General features: G+C 49.4%; 1 protein-coding gene across 1 annotated transcript; it reads right to left on the minus strand.

Annotated features, from left to right (window-relative positions):
• Positions 1–48: 48 nt before the first annotated feature.
• C10H1orf43 (chromosome 10 C1orf43 homolog) lies at positions 49–16,159 on the minus strand. Its single transcript, XM_049782334.1, has 7 exons — positions 15,979–16,159; positions 15,764–15,865; positions 12,122–12,239; positions 11,436–11,489; positions 8,252–8,418; positions 8,108–8,166; positions 49–1,164 (listed from the first exon to the last, which is right to left on the minus strand). The coding sequence occupies exons 1-7, from the start codon at positions 16,042–16,044 to the stop codon at positions 969–971; spliced, it is 762 nt and encodes a 253-aa protein (XP_049638291.1). The 5' UTR covers positions 16,045–16,159; the 3' UTR covers positions 49–968.
• Positions 16,160–17,722: the final 1,563 nt, after the last annotated feature.

Here is a 17,722-nt window from a genome sequence, read left to right on the forward strand (position 1 = left end):
AATATGGCCCAAACACCCCCAACCCCCAAAAAGAAAAACATAAAGCAGTGGTTTTAACTGTCCATTTTATTAAATAACATAAAGTGAGACAAGTGCTAAGATCTGACCATCCCTTCACTGTCCTTTAGCATCCCCACTATATATGGGGGTAGGATTATCCCCTTAAAACATTTTCTTTTTCATTTGTGATTGAGGAATGGAAGACGGCGTGCAGATCCTGAAACATAAGAACCGTCTTAAGATTTCAACACACCCTGGTTTAGGTAAAGCACCAGTTAAGCTGTTCCATATGCCACCCATGACCTCCAATTCAGTTCCTTCCCTAAATCCAAAATTCCACTTTGTGTACAAAAGGGTAGTTACAGAAGACAGCAAACCCTACTCATGTCTGTATTCACTTTAGGGATTGTTTGGAAAAGGGAACATGACAGAGGCTTGGCCCAATGCTTGAGGTTTGCTTCCAGTGATGCCTGAAGAACCATGTGGTCGTAGGGATGATTAAACATAGTCCTTCTGTATCCAAAGCACACCCTCCCAGATTTCAGAGCCACCTCTCGGTCCAGGAGACTTTATTAAGCAGGACCCATATCCAAGATGCTTCAGTCGCTGCTTGTGAGCCAGACCCAGTGCTGCTTAATGGGTCATGTGATGTTGGGGATGGAATCCAGTGCCTCATGCAAAAGAGGCATGCATGCTACCACCGAGCTAAATCCCTAGTCCAAATAAGAACTTACACATAAAACAATTACAATATAACTGACGTTTTAAAAAAAATCTGAATTCAAGTCCAAAGGAAAATACCAAGTCACCAAGGATCTGAAACGTGCTCTAAGAAGGGCCGGTGAAAAGTTCTCTAGAGAGCTCTGGACAGTGGAAGCTCTGATGAAGCCAGTCTGTTTCAGCTGGGCAGCACACTGCAGTCTGTTCAGCTCCATCCACTAGTTCACTGTAAGAGGTCTATAGTTCCATCACAGCGTGCTCTCCAATGTGTTATAGTTGTCCTTAAAACTCTTCAATTCGAGGAAGTGCTTGGCACGTTTGCTCTTTTGACTGGAGGGGAGGTATGTCACCTGGATGGTTGTTGGGGAGCCGTCAGGAGACTGGGTCAGATCTTTGGCTGCTGATTGGTGCTGTCTCTGAGAGCTCCCACTTCGTGCTTTGATCCTGAAGAAAACAGAGATGGTAGACAGGTTCCAGACAGAATAAAAAATAATGGAAATATAAAGCAGGGCTCACCCATAGCATATATGCAGCTATAATGATCTGTCCCTTATTTTTTTTTTTGGTTTTGGTCCACACCCGGCGGTGCTCAGGGGTTACTTCTGGCTGTCTGCTCAGAAATAGCTCCTGGCAGGCACAGGGGACCATATGGGACACCAGGATTCGAACCAACCACCTTTGGTCCTGGATCGGCTGCTTGCAAGGTAAACGCCACTGTGCTATCTCTCCGGGCCTGATCTGTCCTATCTTATAAACAAGTAGCTTAGAAATCAATTTTTTCAGAGTCCCTACCTGCTGATTGCTCAATCTTTTCTTCTTTAGTTTTTGTAGTACACCCAGCAGTGCTCAGGGCTTACTTTGGCTCTGTACTCAAAGTTCACTCCTGGTAGGGCTTGGGGACCAAATGGGTGGGGGTGGGGGGTGTCAAAGCTGGGTTGGGGGCCCGGAGAGATAGCACAGCGGCGTTTGCCTTGCAAGCAGCCAATCCAGGACCAAAGGTGGTTGGTTCAAATTTCGGTGTCCCATATGGTCCCCCGTGCCTGCCAGGAGCTATTTCTGAATAGACAGCCAGGAGTAAGCCCTGAGCACCGCCGGGTGTGGCCCAAAAACCAAAAAACAAACAAACAAAAAAAAAAAAACAAAAGCTGCATTGGCCACTTCCAAGGCAAACATCCTACCCACTGTACTATTTCACTTCCAGTTTCTTTTTAGAATGTTAAGACAAAAACATGGGGCCGGAGAGATAGCATGGAGGTAAGGCGTTTGTTTGCCTTGCATGCAGAAGGTTGGTGGTTCAAATCCCGGCATCCCATATGGTCTCCTGAGTGTGCCAGAAGCAATTTCTGAGCATAGAGCCAGGAGTAACCCCTGAGTGCTGCCGAGTGTGACCCAAAAACAAACAAACAAACAAAAAACATATGGGTCAGAGTAATAGCACAGCAGGTATTTAGTTTGCTTTGCATATGGCTGACCCAGATTTGACCCCCAACATCCCCTATGGACCTCCGAGCTTGCCAGGAGTGATTCCTGAGTCCAGAACCAGGAGTGACCCCTGAATATCACCACCCAAAAAAGGGGAAAAAAAGCATTATTTAATTCTATTGTTCACCTAAGGTGTGTAAATTTCCAACAAACTCCTACAATTAACTAACATCTGCAAAGTCCTCTGTGGTGTGCTCGCCCATCTTGCAGGCTAAGAAACTGAGGGTCCAATAAGTAAACTGCCTGGGTTGTTTTCTTATTACCACTGAACTGACTAGGAAGCAAATCTACTTTTGGGCTGGGAAGATAGCTCAAACGATTGCACCACATGCTTTTGCATGCAGAAGCCTCCGGTTCAACCACCAGCACTGCATAATCCCATGTAACCCTGGAGCACAACGAGGGGAGGAGCCCTAAGTGCCATCAGATGTGGCCTCTGAATAAAACAAAAACCTTAATTAACCTATTTCAGAATCTATGTTCCTTATTAAATCCTGGGGACTTTTGTATTTGGGCCACATGGTGGTGCTCAATGCTTACTCCTGGCTCCTGTACTCAGAAGTCACTCCTAGCAGGACTTGGTGGAACATATGGGGCATCAGGAATCAAAACTTGGTTGGCCACCAACAAGGCAAATGCTTGGTCTGCTGCAGCGTACCTACCTCTCTGACCATCTGAGAATTTTTTTTAAAAAACTTTTTATTTAAAGGAAAATAAAACTAAAGCCTGATTTTGCTTTTCTGTTTTTCTTTTTCATTTTGTTTTCAGGTCACACCTGGCGGCGTTTAGAATTTACTACTGGCTCTTAGCTCTGGAGTTGCTCCTGGAAGGCTAAGGGGACCATATGGGATGCCAGGATTCGACTCAGAGTCTGTCCTGTGTTGTATGCAAAGTGAACATCTTACCGCTGTGCTATTGCTCCAGCCCTTGTTTTTTTTTTTAGGGGTGTCAACGTTTGGCTGTGTTCAGGTGTTACTCCTGATTCTGCACTCAGGGATCATGTAGCAGGGTTCAGGCAACTACATGGGGTGTTGGGATTGAATCGTGGTCAGTTATGTGATGTGCAAGCATTTGGGGACTGGTCCCGGGTTTGTTCCCTGGCATCCTATTTGCTTACCCAAGTCTGCCAGGAGATACCTGAGCACTGCTGGGTCTGGCAAAAAGCAAAAACATAAACAACAACAAAAAAAAGACAAGCACCTGACCTGACCTGTTGTACTTTGTCTCTGACCCCCAGAATTTGACCTTTCTATTTTCCAGAGCCAGAAATCAAACCTAGGACCCCCCCCCCAAACAAGGTAGGAGCTCTGCCTCTGAATTACACCCCCAGTTTGATCTTTAGCAATATGTTCTTTATCTTGCAAAACTCGCACCTATTACAATTTCCTATTCTCTGTCAGCCTAGTCACCATCTTTCTAGCTTTTCTCTGGGAATTTGACTACTTTGGGTTCCTCATGTAAGTGAAGTCATATAGTGAACTTAAAAAGAAGAGAAAAGGGGCCCGGAGAGATAGCACAGCGGCATTTGCCTCGCAAGCAGCCAATCCAGGACCTAAGGTGGTTGGTTCGAATCCCGGTGTCCCATATGGTCCCCCGCGCCTGCTAGGAGCTATTTCTGAGCAGACAGCCAGGAGTAACCCCTGAGCACCGCTGGGTGTGAACCAAAAAATAATTATAAAAAAAAAAAAAAAAAACGAAAAAAAAAAAAAAAAAAACAAACAAAGAAAAAAGAAACTACAGGAATGGTCTGGGGATAAAGCAGTAGGGCACATGGCTAACATGTGTGTGGCCCAAAAACCAAAAAAAAAAAAAAAAAAGAAAAGGGGCCCAGAGTGATAGCACAGTGGTAGGGTGTTTGCCTTGCACGCGACTGATCCAGGACAGAACTAGGTTCGATCCCGAGCCAGGAGCGATTTCTGAGCGCAAGACAGGAGTAACCCAAGTGTGACCAATAAAAAAAAAAAGAAGAGAAAAGAAGTTGGAGGGATGGCATAGCAGGATTTTCCTGGCAAACAGCCAACTTGGGTTCAATCACTGGCATCCCAAATGGTCCCAGAGCCTGCCAGGAATAATTTCTGAGTGCAGAGCCAAGAGTAACTCCTGAGCACCACCAGGTGTGGCCCCAAAACAAAAACAAACAAGAAAAGAGAGAAAAAACTAAAAAATCTAAGGGATCACATCTGTGGTGGTCAGGGATCATTTCTGATGATACTTAGGGGAATCATATGCGGTGCTAGGAATAGAACCCAGATCAGTAGAAATCAAGACAAGTTCACACCCATTATATATAATGCATCTAGCCTGATAATCCATGAAATGTTTTTTTGGGGGGTGAGATGCACACGCTGTGTTCAGGGCTTACTCAAGCTCTTTGCTCAGGGAAAACATGTAGTGATAGGGACTAAACCCAGGTTATCACCATGCAAGGCAAGTACCTTAACTCCTATACTATCTCTCTGGTCCAACCCCTAAATTCTTTTTTTTTTTTTTTTTGGTTTTTTTGGGCCACACCCTGTGACGCTCAGGGGTTACTCCTGGCTATGTGCTCAGAAGTTGCTCTTGGCTTCTTGGGGGACCATATGGGACGCCGGGGGATCGAACCGCGGTCCGTCCTAGGCTAGCGCAGGCAAGGCAGGCACCTTACCTCCAGCGCCACCGCCCGGCCCCAACCCCTAAATTCTTATTTGGGGCTATACCTGGACATGTTCAAGGGAACATAGAGGACAAAGAGATCAACTCTTGGTGACTGTGTGCAAGGTAAGCATCACACCCATTGGGTTATCATTAGCTAGCCTAAGTCCAAAATATATATATCCACATGCAAGGCAAGTGGTGTGCTGTAACTCTGGCCTGCCAACCTCTAAATTATTTTTGTTTTGGGGCCACACCCAGCTGCAGTCAGGGGTTACTCCTGGCTCTGGGCTCAGAAATCACTCTTGGCAGGCTCAGGGGACCACGTGTTGCCAGGAATCGAACCCAGGTCCATCCTGGCTCAGCTGCATGCAAGGCAAAAAATACCCTACCGCTGTTCTATCTCTCCTGTTCTAACCTCAGAATTTTTTAAGATTGTCCTGCCTGACTTCTAGACAAAAATAGCCTCATACTTATTTTCATCATTGCTTCATAATTGTTTTGTTTCGTGGTTTGGTCTGCTCCAACTTTATTTTCTTTTTTGGTTTTTGGGCCACACCCGGTAACGCTCAGGGGTTACTCCTGGCTATGTGCTCAGAAGTTGCTCCTGGCTTGGGGGACCATATGGGACACCGGGGGATCGAAGAGTGGTCCGTCCAAGGCTAGCGCAGGCAAGGCAGGCACCTTACCTCTAGCGCCACCGCCCGGCCCCTTGGTCTGCTCCAACTTGTGCTTAGGGTGCTTGGGAATAAACCTGGGCCTCATGTATGTGAAGAACTTTGAACTTTGTTCAAATCTCTTGGGTTCTTTTATTTCATTTTGACTGTTTTTATGTTTTTACTAGGATCTTTAATCTTTAAAAACAAGATACTTGGGGCTGGAGTGGTGGCGCAAGCAGTAGGACAGACTGCAGTTTGATCTCCTAGCGTGCCATATGGTCCCCCAAGCCAGGGTAGATTTCTGAGAGCATAGTAACCCAAGTGTCACTGGGTGTGGCCCAAAAACAAAACAAAAAAAAAAAACCCAACATGATACTTTATTTTCAGGGACAGAAAGGAGAGCACATTGAGTAGGGCAAATGCTCTGCATGTGACCAACTTAGGTTCAATCCTAGCACCCTAGATCGTCCATTGAGCACTGCTAGAAGCAATTCCTGAGTGTAGAACCAGGAGTTATTGAGAATAGACTGGTGTGCCCCCAAAACAAACTAACAAAAAACAGGCCAGAGTGATAGCACAGTGTGGAGTGTTTGCCTTGCACACAGCCGAACTGGAAGGTCCAGGGCTCGATCCCTAGCTCCTGTATGGTCCCCCAAGCCTACCAGGAGCAATTTCTGAATGCAAATCCAGGAATAACCTGAGAGCCTCAGAAATACACAAAACAGGAAAGAGCCATATTCAACATGTGGATAAATTTTATAGTTGGTGACTAACTTCGTATTCTAGACTGGTTTCCCTTCTAATTTCATTTTAACATACATATAAGCAGAGTAATGAAGTTATGTTAGCACAGATTTAAAACATTCCCAAGCAAGTCTAGCTTCCTTTCCAACAACATACTTAATAGCTTATTTTAGTGAGATGCCCTTTTCAGACAGAAGGTCCTAAGCACTTAAAAATTTTATCTCCCCCCCCCAAATTTTTTATTTCAGGGGTTGGATAGCATGGAGGTAAGGTATTTGCCTTGCATGCAGAAGGATGGTGGTTTGAATCCTGGCATCCCATATGGTCCCTCAAGTCTTCCAGGAGCGATTTCTGAGCGTGAAGCCAGGAGTGACCCCTGAGCGCTGCCGGGTGTAACCCAAAACCCAAAACCCAAAAAAAAAAAAAAAAAAAAAAAAATCCAAGGAAGGGGGAAATTGCTATACTAGTAGAACAGCTTCCAAGAACATGTATAGCCCCATGTTCAATCCCAGACAGCATTTTCTCATTCCACATTAGTACTACTGGATATGGCCCTGAAGGCGACCAGCACTATTGGGAGTGTCATCTATAAAGAAAACAAAAAAACCCTAAAATTGTGTTCCCTTTAGTGGCATAATAGATTATACCAATCCTACCTTTTTGTTGTTGTTATTTTGGGACCACACTTAGTGGTGCTCCAGGGATCATATGTGGTGTTTGGGATCCAACTGGGATCAACTGCATGCAATGAAAACACCTTAACTCCTGTACTATCTTTCCAACCTTGCTAATTCTGACATTTTATTGAGCTGGATTCAAAAATAAAAAGGGTGGGGCAGAGCCCAAGCTATAGCACAGCAGTAAGGTGTTTGCTTTGCATGTGGCCAACACAGGAGGAACCCTGGTTTGAATCCCAGCATCTCATATAGTCCTGAGCCTGTCAGGAGCGACTTCTAAGCACAGAGCCAGGACAAACTCCTCAGCACCGCCAGGTGAGACCCAAAAACAAAAAAAGGGGGGGAAGGGCAGAGTGACAGCACAGCAGATAGGGTGTTTGCCTTGTATTCAGCTGGTTTGGGTTGAGCCAGGAGTAAACCCTGAGCACTGCCAGGTGTGCCCCCAAAACAAAAGTTCCTCCTATATTTCTTTTCCCTTTTTTTGTTTTTTTTTTTGGGCCACACCTGTTTGACACTCAGGGGTTACTCCTGGCTATGCGCTCAGAAATCGCTCCTGGCTTGGGGGGACCATATGGGATGCGGGGGGATCGAACCTACGCTAGAGCTTGCAAAGCAGACACCTTATCTCTAGCGCCACCTTCCCGGCCCCTAAATGTTTTTGGTTTTTGGGCCACACCCAAAACAGCTCAGGGGTTACTCCTGGCTGTCTGCTCAGAAATAGCTCCTGGCAGGCACGGGGGACCATATGGGACACCGGGATTCGAACCAACCACCTTTGGTCCTGGATCGGCTGCTTGCAAGGTAAACTCTGCTGTGCCATCTCTCCGGGCCTCCTCCTATATTTCTATGCCCCTCTTTCTGGTATTTGATTTTTGTTTTGTTTTTTGTTGGGAGGATTGGCATCACACCCAGTCGTACTCAGGGGGGCTATTAGTGATGCCAGCAGAATCCTACCTCCACCAGAGGTTAATAGAGCAGGCCATCTGCAGGGCATGTGCCTTAGCCTTTGTGGTTCCTCACTATCCCTTTCTGGGGTTGGGTCACACCAGGCAGTACGCAGGGATTACTTCTGACTCTTCTCGCAGGTCATTCCTGGTGGTGCTCGGGACCATATGGGATGCTCCGGCTCCAGAAAGACCCATCTACAATGAATTCTCCAACCACTCCCTTTGACATGTCCCCTTTTCAACTCACACAGTGGCCAGCTCGCTGAGGGCCTCCTTATAGCGCAGGTATTCACTCTGGCCAAAGACCTGAGGAGAGAGGAAAAAGGCCTGAAGGGTCTCACAATAAGGAATTCTTCTCATCCTCTGAAAGACAAGCCGGCTAACCTCTTACCCCTGTCCCATAACGAGCTGTCTCATAGCCATCCAGCAGGGCATCGATGAGGGCCTTGCGCACGCCCTTGAATGGGGTAGTGGTGCTGCGAAGATCTAGCAGGTAGGAGCGAAAATTCTTGCCCATTAAAGAACGGGGATGCCGGCCTTCAACATGAAATGGGATATCTGAGGAGAATAAAAGTAGAGGTAGTGTTTTTCCTGTTTATTAGTTTTTCTAGCTAGTTTCCCAATGTATAAACAGGTCTGTTTTATGAGTAGGATTAGGGTATTTTTTTTTTTTTGGTCACACCCGGCAGCGCTCAGGGGTTCCTCCTGGCTCTACGCTCAGAAATCACTCTTGGCTGGCTGGGGGGACCATATGGGATGCCGGGATTTGAACCACCGTCCTTCTGCATGCAAGGCAAATGCCTTACCTCCATGCTATCTCTCCAGCCCCAAGGATTAAGGTTTATTTTAAACCCTTCCTCCTCCCTACCCCCGTTTGTTTTTGGGCACACCCTACTATAGTGCTCAGGGCTTAATGGCTCTGCACTCAAGGGTCACTCCTGTCAGGACTCAGAGGACCTCATGTGGGTCAACCTAATGAAAGTAACTGCATACATTTGTGGGGGGTTTGGGTCACATCTGGCAGTATTCTGGGGTTACTCCTGGCTCTGCACTCAGGAATCACTTCTGGTTGGCTCGGGGACCATATGAGATGCTGGCGATCAAGCCTGGTTAGGCTGCATGTAAGGCAAATGTCCTCTCTATTGTACTATCACTCCAGCCCCAGTAATTTTAGGCTTAAGATTTGGGTTCAGTTCCTGTTGCAGCCACTCCAAAGGTTTTTTTTAGCTGATACAACTATCAGCTCTACCAATCGACAAATTGTTATTGAAATCCTTTTACATACCCATCCTAGCTTTTTTTTTTGAGCACCCATCCTAGCTTTAATATATAAAATAAGATTCAAGAGGTAAGAATGACAATGGGATGGGGCCAGAGAGACAGCATGGAGGTAGGTAGGGCATTTGTCTTGCATGCAGAAGGATGGTGGGGCCGGGCGGTGGCGCTAAAGGTAAGGTGCCTGCCTTGCCTGCGCTAGCCTTGGACGGACCGAGGTTCGATCCCCCGGTGTCCCATATGGTCCCCCCAGCCCGGAGCAACTTCTGAGCACATAGCCAGGAGTAACCCCTGAGCGTCAAATGGGTGTGGCCCAAAAACAAAAAAAACAAAAAAAAAACAAAAAAAAAAAAAACAGAAGGATGGTGGTCGGAATCTCAGCATTTCTTTTTTTTTTTTTTTTTTTTTTTTTTTGGTTTTTGGGCCACACCCGTTTGACGCTCAGGGGTTACTCCTGGCTATGTGCTCAGAAATTGCCCCTGGCTTGGGGGGACCATATGGGACGCCGGGGGATCGAACCGCGGTCCTTCCTTGGCTAGCGCTTGCAAGGCAGACACCTTACCTCCAGCGCCACCTACCCGGCCCCGAATCTCAGCATTTCATATGGTCCCCCAAGCCTGCTAGGAGCGATTTCTGAGCACAGAGCCCGGAGTAACCGGAGCGCTGCCGGGTATGACCCAGCAAAAGAATGACAATGAGGGCCAAGGCAATAGCATAACAGGGGTCTCAAACTGAATTTACCTGGGGGCTGCAGGTAGTAAGCCTTGAACATTGGGGGATGTAACCCAAACAACTAAAACAAAACAAAACAAAGATTCCTCTAGGGCAGGGCCACAAAATGTTGTACGGAGGGCCACAAACGACCCGCGGGCCATGAGTTTGAGACCCCTGGCATAGCAGATAACATAACATCTGCTCTGCACGTTGCTGATCAGTGTTTGATCCCCAACATCCCATTATGGTTTCCCGAGCATGCCAGGAAAGATTTTTTTTTTTTTTTGGTTTTTGGGCCACACCCGTTTGACGCTCAGGGGTTACTCCTGGCAATGTGCTCAGAAATCGCCCCTGGCTTGGGGGGACCATATGGGACGCTGGGGGATTGAACCGAGGTCCGTTCCTTGGCTAGCGCTTGTAAGGCAGACACCTTACCTCTAGCGCCACCTTCCCGGCCCCGCCAGGAAAGATTTTGAGCGCAGAGCCAGGAATAACCAGAGTGCTGCTAGTTGTGGCCCAGAAACAAACAAAAAAAGACAATGATCACAGAATGAAATATAACTAAAGAAAACATCTGATTCGGGTTTAGTGAAAAAGCTGATGTTACCTTTTTTTTTTTTTTTGAGCCACATTTGGCAGTGCTCAGAGGTTAATTCTGGCTCTATGCTTCAGAAATCACTCCTGGCAGGCTGCGGGGACTGTAAGGGATACTGGGGTTCGAACCACCGACCTTATGCATGCAAGGCAAACGACCTACCTTCATGCTATCTCTCCAGCCCCCTAATTATTATTATTATTTTGGTTTTGGGCCACACCCGGCAGCACTTAGGGGTTACTCCTGGCTCTTTGCTCAGAAATCACTCCTGGCAGGCACGGGGGGCCATATGGGATGCCAGGATTTGAACCATCATTGGTCCTAGGTCGGGTGCTTGCAAGGCAAACATTTTACCACTGTGCTATCTCTCTGGCCCCTTATTTGGGGGGGCGGGCCCACACCAGGTGGCGTTCAGGGGTTAGTCTGGCTCTGCGCTCAGAAATTGCTCCTGTCAGGCTTGGAGGACCATATTGGAAACCGGGAATCACTGTCTGTTCTGGGTTGGCTGCTTGCAAGGGAAACGACCTACCCACTGTGCTATCTTTCCAGCCACACCTTTTTATTGTTGCGCCACATCCAGTGATGCTCAGGAGTTACTCCTGGTGGGCACAAGGGATCATAATAGATGGGAGGATTGAATTTAGGCTACATGCAGATAAGAAACCTACCTGCTGTACTATTGCTCTGGACCAGGTCTTTGTGGGAAAACAAATCACTATCAGCTCAGGGAACTAACAATATAAAGGAAGAATATTCATTCTACTTTGAAGAAAACAGTTGTCTAAGTTGGAGGTTTTCAACAGACCTCAGAACTGCACTTGAAATCCGTGGCCTAAATCACATTCCTAGGTAAGAATGATCCAGCACTCTTAGAATTCTAGGGGCTCTGCTAGCCAGGGAGGGGCAGAAAGGATAAACTGTATGAAAAGTTCTCTTGCCCCCACCCCATCACCTTTCAGCGTCCTGCTGGAGTCCATTGAGCAGCCCTTACCAGAGGCACGGATGGCATCCAGAGCTTTCATCCTGTATAAATAGTTGTAGCAATCTGTTAAGAGAGAGACTGGTCTCAGCCATAATCCTTAAAAGATTACAAACTCTTATCAATTGTCTGCCTGCCTCTGATCTATACCCAGCAACAAGCCATTAAAAACAGAAGCTGGGGGGCCCGGAGAGATAGTACAGTGGTGTTTGACTTGCAAGCAGCCGACCCAGGACCTAAGGTGGTTGGTTTGAATCCCGGTGTCCCATATGGTCCCCCGTGCCTGCCAGGAGCTCTTTCTGAGCAGACAGCCAGGAGTAACCCCTGAGCATCGCCGGGTGTGGCCCAAAAACCCAAAAAAAAAAAAAAAAAAAAAAAAAAAAAAAAAAAAACCAGAAGCTGGGGGCCGGTGAGGTGGTGCTAGAGGTAAGGTGTCTGCCTTGCAAACGCTAGCCAAGGAAGGACCACAGTTCGATCCCCCGGCGTCCCATATGGTCCCTGCAAGCCAGGGGCAGTTTCTGAGAGCTTAGCCAGAAGTAACCCCTGAGTATCAAACGGGTGTGGCTTGAAAAACCAAAAAAAAAAAAAAAAAAAAAAACCCCACAAAAAAACACAAAAGCTGTATCACTCTGAGCAAAGGGATTCTGAACTTGTAGAACTCTTCACTAAAGTGGAACTTTCAAGCGTTTGTCACATACCCTGATTTCCCTGGGTTTCCAGCTCTAACAGTCTTGCATCATCATCCGCAAGAAGCTGAGGTTCATACTTGATATCTTGAACCTTGGATAGTCGGATATCAATCTCCTCTTTCAAGTCCTATTTATATAGAGAAAAGACTCAATAATTTACCCTATATTCTGCTCCCAACAATCTGGAAATGGAACATAGCATGACAACTAAGACAAAAGCATAAAAACTGCTCATCTGACTAAAGAAACAGATAAAGATTAAAAAATGAAGTAAAGGGAGGCTAGAGTAATAGTACAGTGGGTAGGGTACTTGCACATGGTTGATCTGAATTTGATTCTCTGGTACTGCATATGATTTGAGCCCAGCAGGAGTGATCCCCGAGTGATCACAGAGGTAGGAGTAAGCCCTGAGCACTTAAGGGGTTTGAACCATCAACAAAATAAAGGGAGTAAAGAATAAGATGGGGAGGGCAGCAGCAGTGCATATGGTGGTTTCCCAGTGCACTTACAGGAGTAATCCCTAAGGACAATACTAGAAGCCCCAAGCACCATTGGCTGTGTCCTCTCTTCCCCGAAGAAAACAAGAATGGGATAGGGTGCTCTTAATAAAAGTTGCACTATGGTTGGGGGGGCAGGACTTTTGGGTCACACCACTTGCCTTGTATGTGGATGATCTGGGTTTGATCCCCAGCAAACTCTGCTTTCATTCCCACCCTCCAATTCTGGCCAGAAGTAATTCCTGAGTGTAAAGCAAGGAGCAACTCTAAGCATTACAGGTATGGCCCAAAAATTAAAAAAAAAAAAAAAAAGCCACAAGTTGCCTTTTGCCAGGGAGGATGCAGTCTCAAACTCAGCAACTCAGATAGGAGTTTGTGCTCTTATCACTGACCTGCCACCCTAGTCATTAGTCAAGTTTTCACTGGCAAATGCTTCCTCTCACTTTGGTTTTGGGCCTCTTGGGGTGAGTAGTAGTACTCAAGAGATCACAATTTGGGGCCAGAGCGGTGGTGCTAGCGGCAAGGCATTTGCCTTGCAAGTGCTAACCTAGGACGGACTGCAGTTTGACGCCCCCCTCCCGGCCCATATGGTCCCCCAAGCCAGGGGCGATTTCTGAGTGTATAGTGAGGAGTAGCCCCTGAGCGTCACAGGTATGGCCCAACAACCAAAAGCCAAAAACCAAACCAAAACAAAACAAAAAAAAAAGAAATCACAATTCCAGGAATCAAACTCAGCTCTGAGCTTGCAAAGCATCTGCTCAGTTCATTGAGTCATTTCTCTGATCCTTCCATAGTTAACATGTAGCAAATTAATTCCATAATCCTGAGAGGAGGCTACAAGGTGACAGCTGAGGGAATGTTGCAATTTCAGGCGTAAGGGCCCGGAGCACAGGCTTTTGCAAGCAGAAGCCAGAGATTGATGCCCAGCTCTGCTTGCTTTCCAATTACTGCATAGATGGAACCCCTGCCCCTAAGGAAGAATACAGAGGAGCGAGTTAACAGCCTTGGTGATTTTACTTTCTTTGTGTGTACACCCGCATACATGAATACATGTATTATTTTGAGCACACCTGGCAGTGTTCTGGGATCCTATGCAGTACTAGCATGAAACCTTGGTTAGCCCAGTGCATGTGCCTCCACCCCAGTCCCCTCTCTGGCCCCAAGAAGCTCAAGGAAAACAAACACGGGTCCAGGAGATGAAACAATGTGTACGAGAGAAATCTCATACCTCCATCTGACTTGCCTTTGTTTTGGGGCAATACCAGGTAATGCTCAGGGCTTCCTCCTGCTCTACACTCAGGGACCTACCCTTGGCGGTGCTAGGGGAACCATGAGATGCCGAGGACTGAACCCTGGTCAGCGGTATACAAGGCAAGTGCCTTGTACCATCCCTGCGGCCCGACCTGCTTTTCATTCAGTGAGAAACTGAGTACCTAGTAAGTATGCGATCAACTCAACTGGCAAGGTGCCCACATTCTTAGAGTTTACAGTCTAGTGGGAGAGGGCATTAACAACGCTGGCAGTGGCACAGCTATTTGTGTTAATGAAGTTGCCTTCTAATGTGAATCACTGAGAAACGAAGCCAGTTATAAGAAGAAACGAGAGAAATATCTCCTTTAAAATATTTAAAAGCTGACCCAGGTTATATATGCCTACGAATCTTGCCCTGAGTGATCCCAGAGCCTAGGAGCCAGGAGTGGACAGAAAAACGGAAAAAAAAAATATAAAATAACGGTATCGGGTAACTAGTTCTACGTTGCCTGGGGAAACACCTCACCCCAAAGGTACATAGATCAGCGTTTTTCAACCACTAGTGTGCCAGTGAGATATTGTCATTCCAATTTCATCCATCCCTAACATGTTCGGCTCACAAATAGACTGATCGTTAGATTATTTCATAATAAAGTGATCATAAAATAATTTATTTGTGTTTATTGGATTCCTATTCAAGAGAATTACTTTATAGAGCAGTGCTTCTCAATTATTTTCTGTCACGCCCCCTAGGAAGAAGAAAACATTTTTCGCACACACACACCCCCCGCGCGGCTGTAAATAGTATCTTTATTAAAAAACCTTTAACCTGCAAAACAAAAATATATAAAATAATTTGAGCTGATTTTTTAATCAGAGGTGATATGGATGAATGGCTCCAATGAGCACGTTTTGCAATGCATAGCTTTCCGAAGTGGAGTTTGCAGCAGGACACAGCAACTCTCAGCTCCAGAGACATACAGAGACATAAACACGGGGCTTAGCTTGTTAGACAGTGTTTGCCGAGGTCAAACGCACCCCCTTTACGGAGCTTCAACCCCCCGGGGGGCGTGCCCCACTCTTTGAGAAGCACTGCTATAGTCAACATAGGCACAGTGTTAATTTTTTTTTAACATTTTGTTTTTTTTTGTTTTTTTTTGTTTTTTTTTTGGTTTTTGGGCCACACCCGTTTGACGCTCAGGGGTTACTCCTGGCTATGTGCTCAGAAATCGCCCCTGGCTTGGGGGGACCATATGGGACGCCGGGGGATCGAACCGCGGTCCTTCCTTGGCTAGCGCTTGCAAGGCAGACACCTTACCTCCAGCGCCACCTACCCGGCCCCTTTTTTAACATTTTGTAATGGTGGTTTTTTTACAATTTTTTTTAACATTTCTTTTTTCTTGGTTTATGGGTGACATCCGGCAGCTCTCAGGGGTTCCTCCTGGCTCCATGCTCAGAAATCGCCTCTGGCAGGTTCGGGGGACCATATGGGATGCCGGGATTTGAACCATCGACCTATCTGCATGAAAGGCAAACGCCCTACCTCCATGCTATCTCTCCGGGCCCCTTTTATAACGTTTTCTAATGGTGATTTTTTTTTTTCATGAAAAAGTGTGCCTTGGCCCCCCCCCCAAAAGGCTGAAAAACACTGGCAAATAGATATTGCATGCAGAAAGGGGTGTGTGTATGTGTGGAGGGGGGAATCACGCCAGCTCTTGCATCCTGCAAAACCAGAAGCTCTGGGTTCAGCAAGTCTGTGTCCCCCCAAACTAAGGCCCAGCCAGGTTTGGTGAGCCCGGCCTGCAGCATGCAGGGCACAGTGGGCGCCCCAAATCTGGGCGCTCGGGTGGGTGGCGATGAGGAGGCCTGGCTGGCTGGCTGGGTCCTCTTGGGGGGGCGTTACCTTGGGGGCGTTGTGGCCCACGGGGACGTGGGGACCCCTCCTCGACTTCATGGCAAAGCGCATGATCTGCCTCTTGACGAAGATGAACAGCAGCACGAACACCTGCAAGAGACGCCGAGACCCTGAGTGCGACGCCCCGAGGCGCGACCGCTCGCGTGAGAGCTCTGGGCACTTAAAACGCGGGGCGCAGCGGGAAAGCGGGGGTTCCTCCTCACCAGACTGCCGTAGGCCATCACCAGCACGACGTTCACTCCCGACAACCAGTTACTATCGGTAGCCATGGCGCCGCCGCCCTCTCACAGCCCGGCTTGGCCCGGAGCAACCCCTCGGCCATTTCCTTCACGGCGCAAAAACATCCGGGATGGAACGGGCCGAAAACATGGCGGACGCTCAGGGGGCGTGACCTGCCAGCGAAGGGCGTGGCCACCGGGAGAGGGCGTGGTTTGGGAGAATGAGGCGGGGCTTGCGGCGAGGGGCGGGGCTCGAGGCGCGCGAAGGACCCCGATCACGTGACCCAGAGGGGCGTGGGGAGGGAAGGACGGAGAGAGAGGCAGCGCCGGCGGGGCCGAAGGCGCCACAGGATGCGGAAGTGGCAGGCGGAGGGGGCGGGGTCAGCGCGGGGCGGCGGCGGCGCGGCGGCCCTTTCCTTTCCGCGTCACGTGCGTGCCGGCGCACGCACAGGAAAGGCAAGTGGAAGGGAGGGTGGAAAAAAAAAAGCAGAGAGTGGGCGGGGCGGAAAGAAGGACCTCGAGCACGTGACCCGGGGGAGATGGGAGGGAGAGGCAGGCAGCGCCGCGCCCGGGGTAGAGGCGCATCAGGATGCGGAAGTAAAGAAAGGAAGCTCGGAAGCGGAAGTGGCTCGCGGGGGCGGGGCCAGAGGCGCGCGCATGCTCGTTCGCGTACTCGCGTGCGCGCGCTCAGGTCTTTTTTTTTTTTTCGCGTCACGTGCGTGCCAGCGGACGCACAGGAAAGGCAAGTGGGTGGGAGGGGGTGGAGGAAAAAAAAAAAGCAGAGAGTGGGCGGGGCGTAGAGAAGAAGGCCCTTGAGCACGTGACCCAAGGGAGAGGAGGTGGAGAGGCAGCGCTGGCAGGGCCGAGGCGCCACAGGATGCGGAAGTAAAGAAAGGAAGCCCGGAAGCGGAAGAGCCCGGCGGCGGGGGCGGGGCCAGCGCGGGGTGGCGGCCCGTCTCGTGGCATGCGGCGGCGCGCGCATGCTCGCTCGCGTGCGCGCGTGCGCGCGGCAGCGGCGGCGGCGGCGCGGCGGCCTTTTGCTTTCCGCGTCATGTGCGTGCGTGCCGGCGGACGCAGGGGCAAGGCGAGTGGGAGGGCGGGGGGAAGGCGCGAGAGCGGGCGGGGGCGGGGCGAGGGCGCTGCGTCACGTGACAGGGGCGGCGCGGCCCGGGGTGTCAGTGTGGAGGAGACCGAGGTAAAGTTGGGAGCGCGGCGGCGTTGGCGGCGGCGGCGGCGGCGGCAGCGGCGGCGGCGGCGGCGGCGGCGGCAGCGCGGCGGGGCTTGGGTATTGTCCGCGGCCCCTTTAAATCCGCCATCACCCCCCCGATTTTTTTTCCTTTGAACCTGTCTTTTTTTTTTTTCCCCTGTGCCTCGGCAGGGGCCCCTCCACACCCTCGCACCCCGGATCGGCCCGCCGGAGAGGGTTTTCTTTCGGGGCGGGCTCCGCGGCCTAGTAGGCCGCGCCGAAGCCGGGGCCTCGATTTGGCAGCGTGGCCGGGCGGGCGGGGCTTGGGGCGGGCGGGCGTGGGGGGGGCCATGCGGCTGGAGCGAGCGAGCCAGCGACGGGAGTGATGATCCTGGGGCCCGCGCCCCCCGTGGGAGCTTGGGCCGCTGGTGGGGGAATGGGGCCGGGGTCCCCCCACTTCGGGCCTGGTGTTTTTGGGGTGCGGGTGGGGCTGCCCCCCAACTTCCTCCAGACTCCCCCATGTGTGGCCCCGTAGTGCGGAGG

Source organism: Suncus etruscus, chromosome 10, assembly GCF_024139225.1.
Source record: "Suncus etruscus isolate mSunEtr1 chromosome 10, mSunEtr1.pri.cur, whole genome shotgun sequence".
Lineage (NCBI taxonomy): Eukaryota > Metazoa > Chordata > Mammalia > Eulipotyphla > Soricidae > Suncus > Suncus etruscus.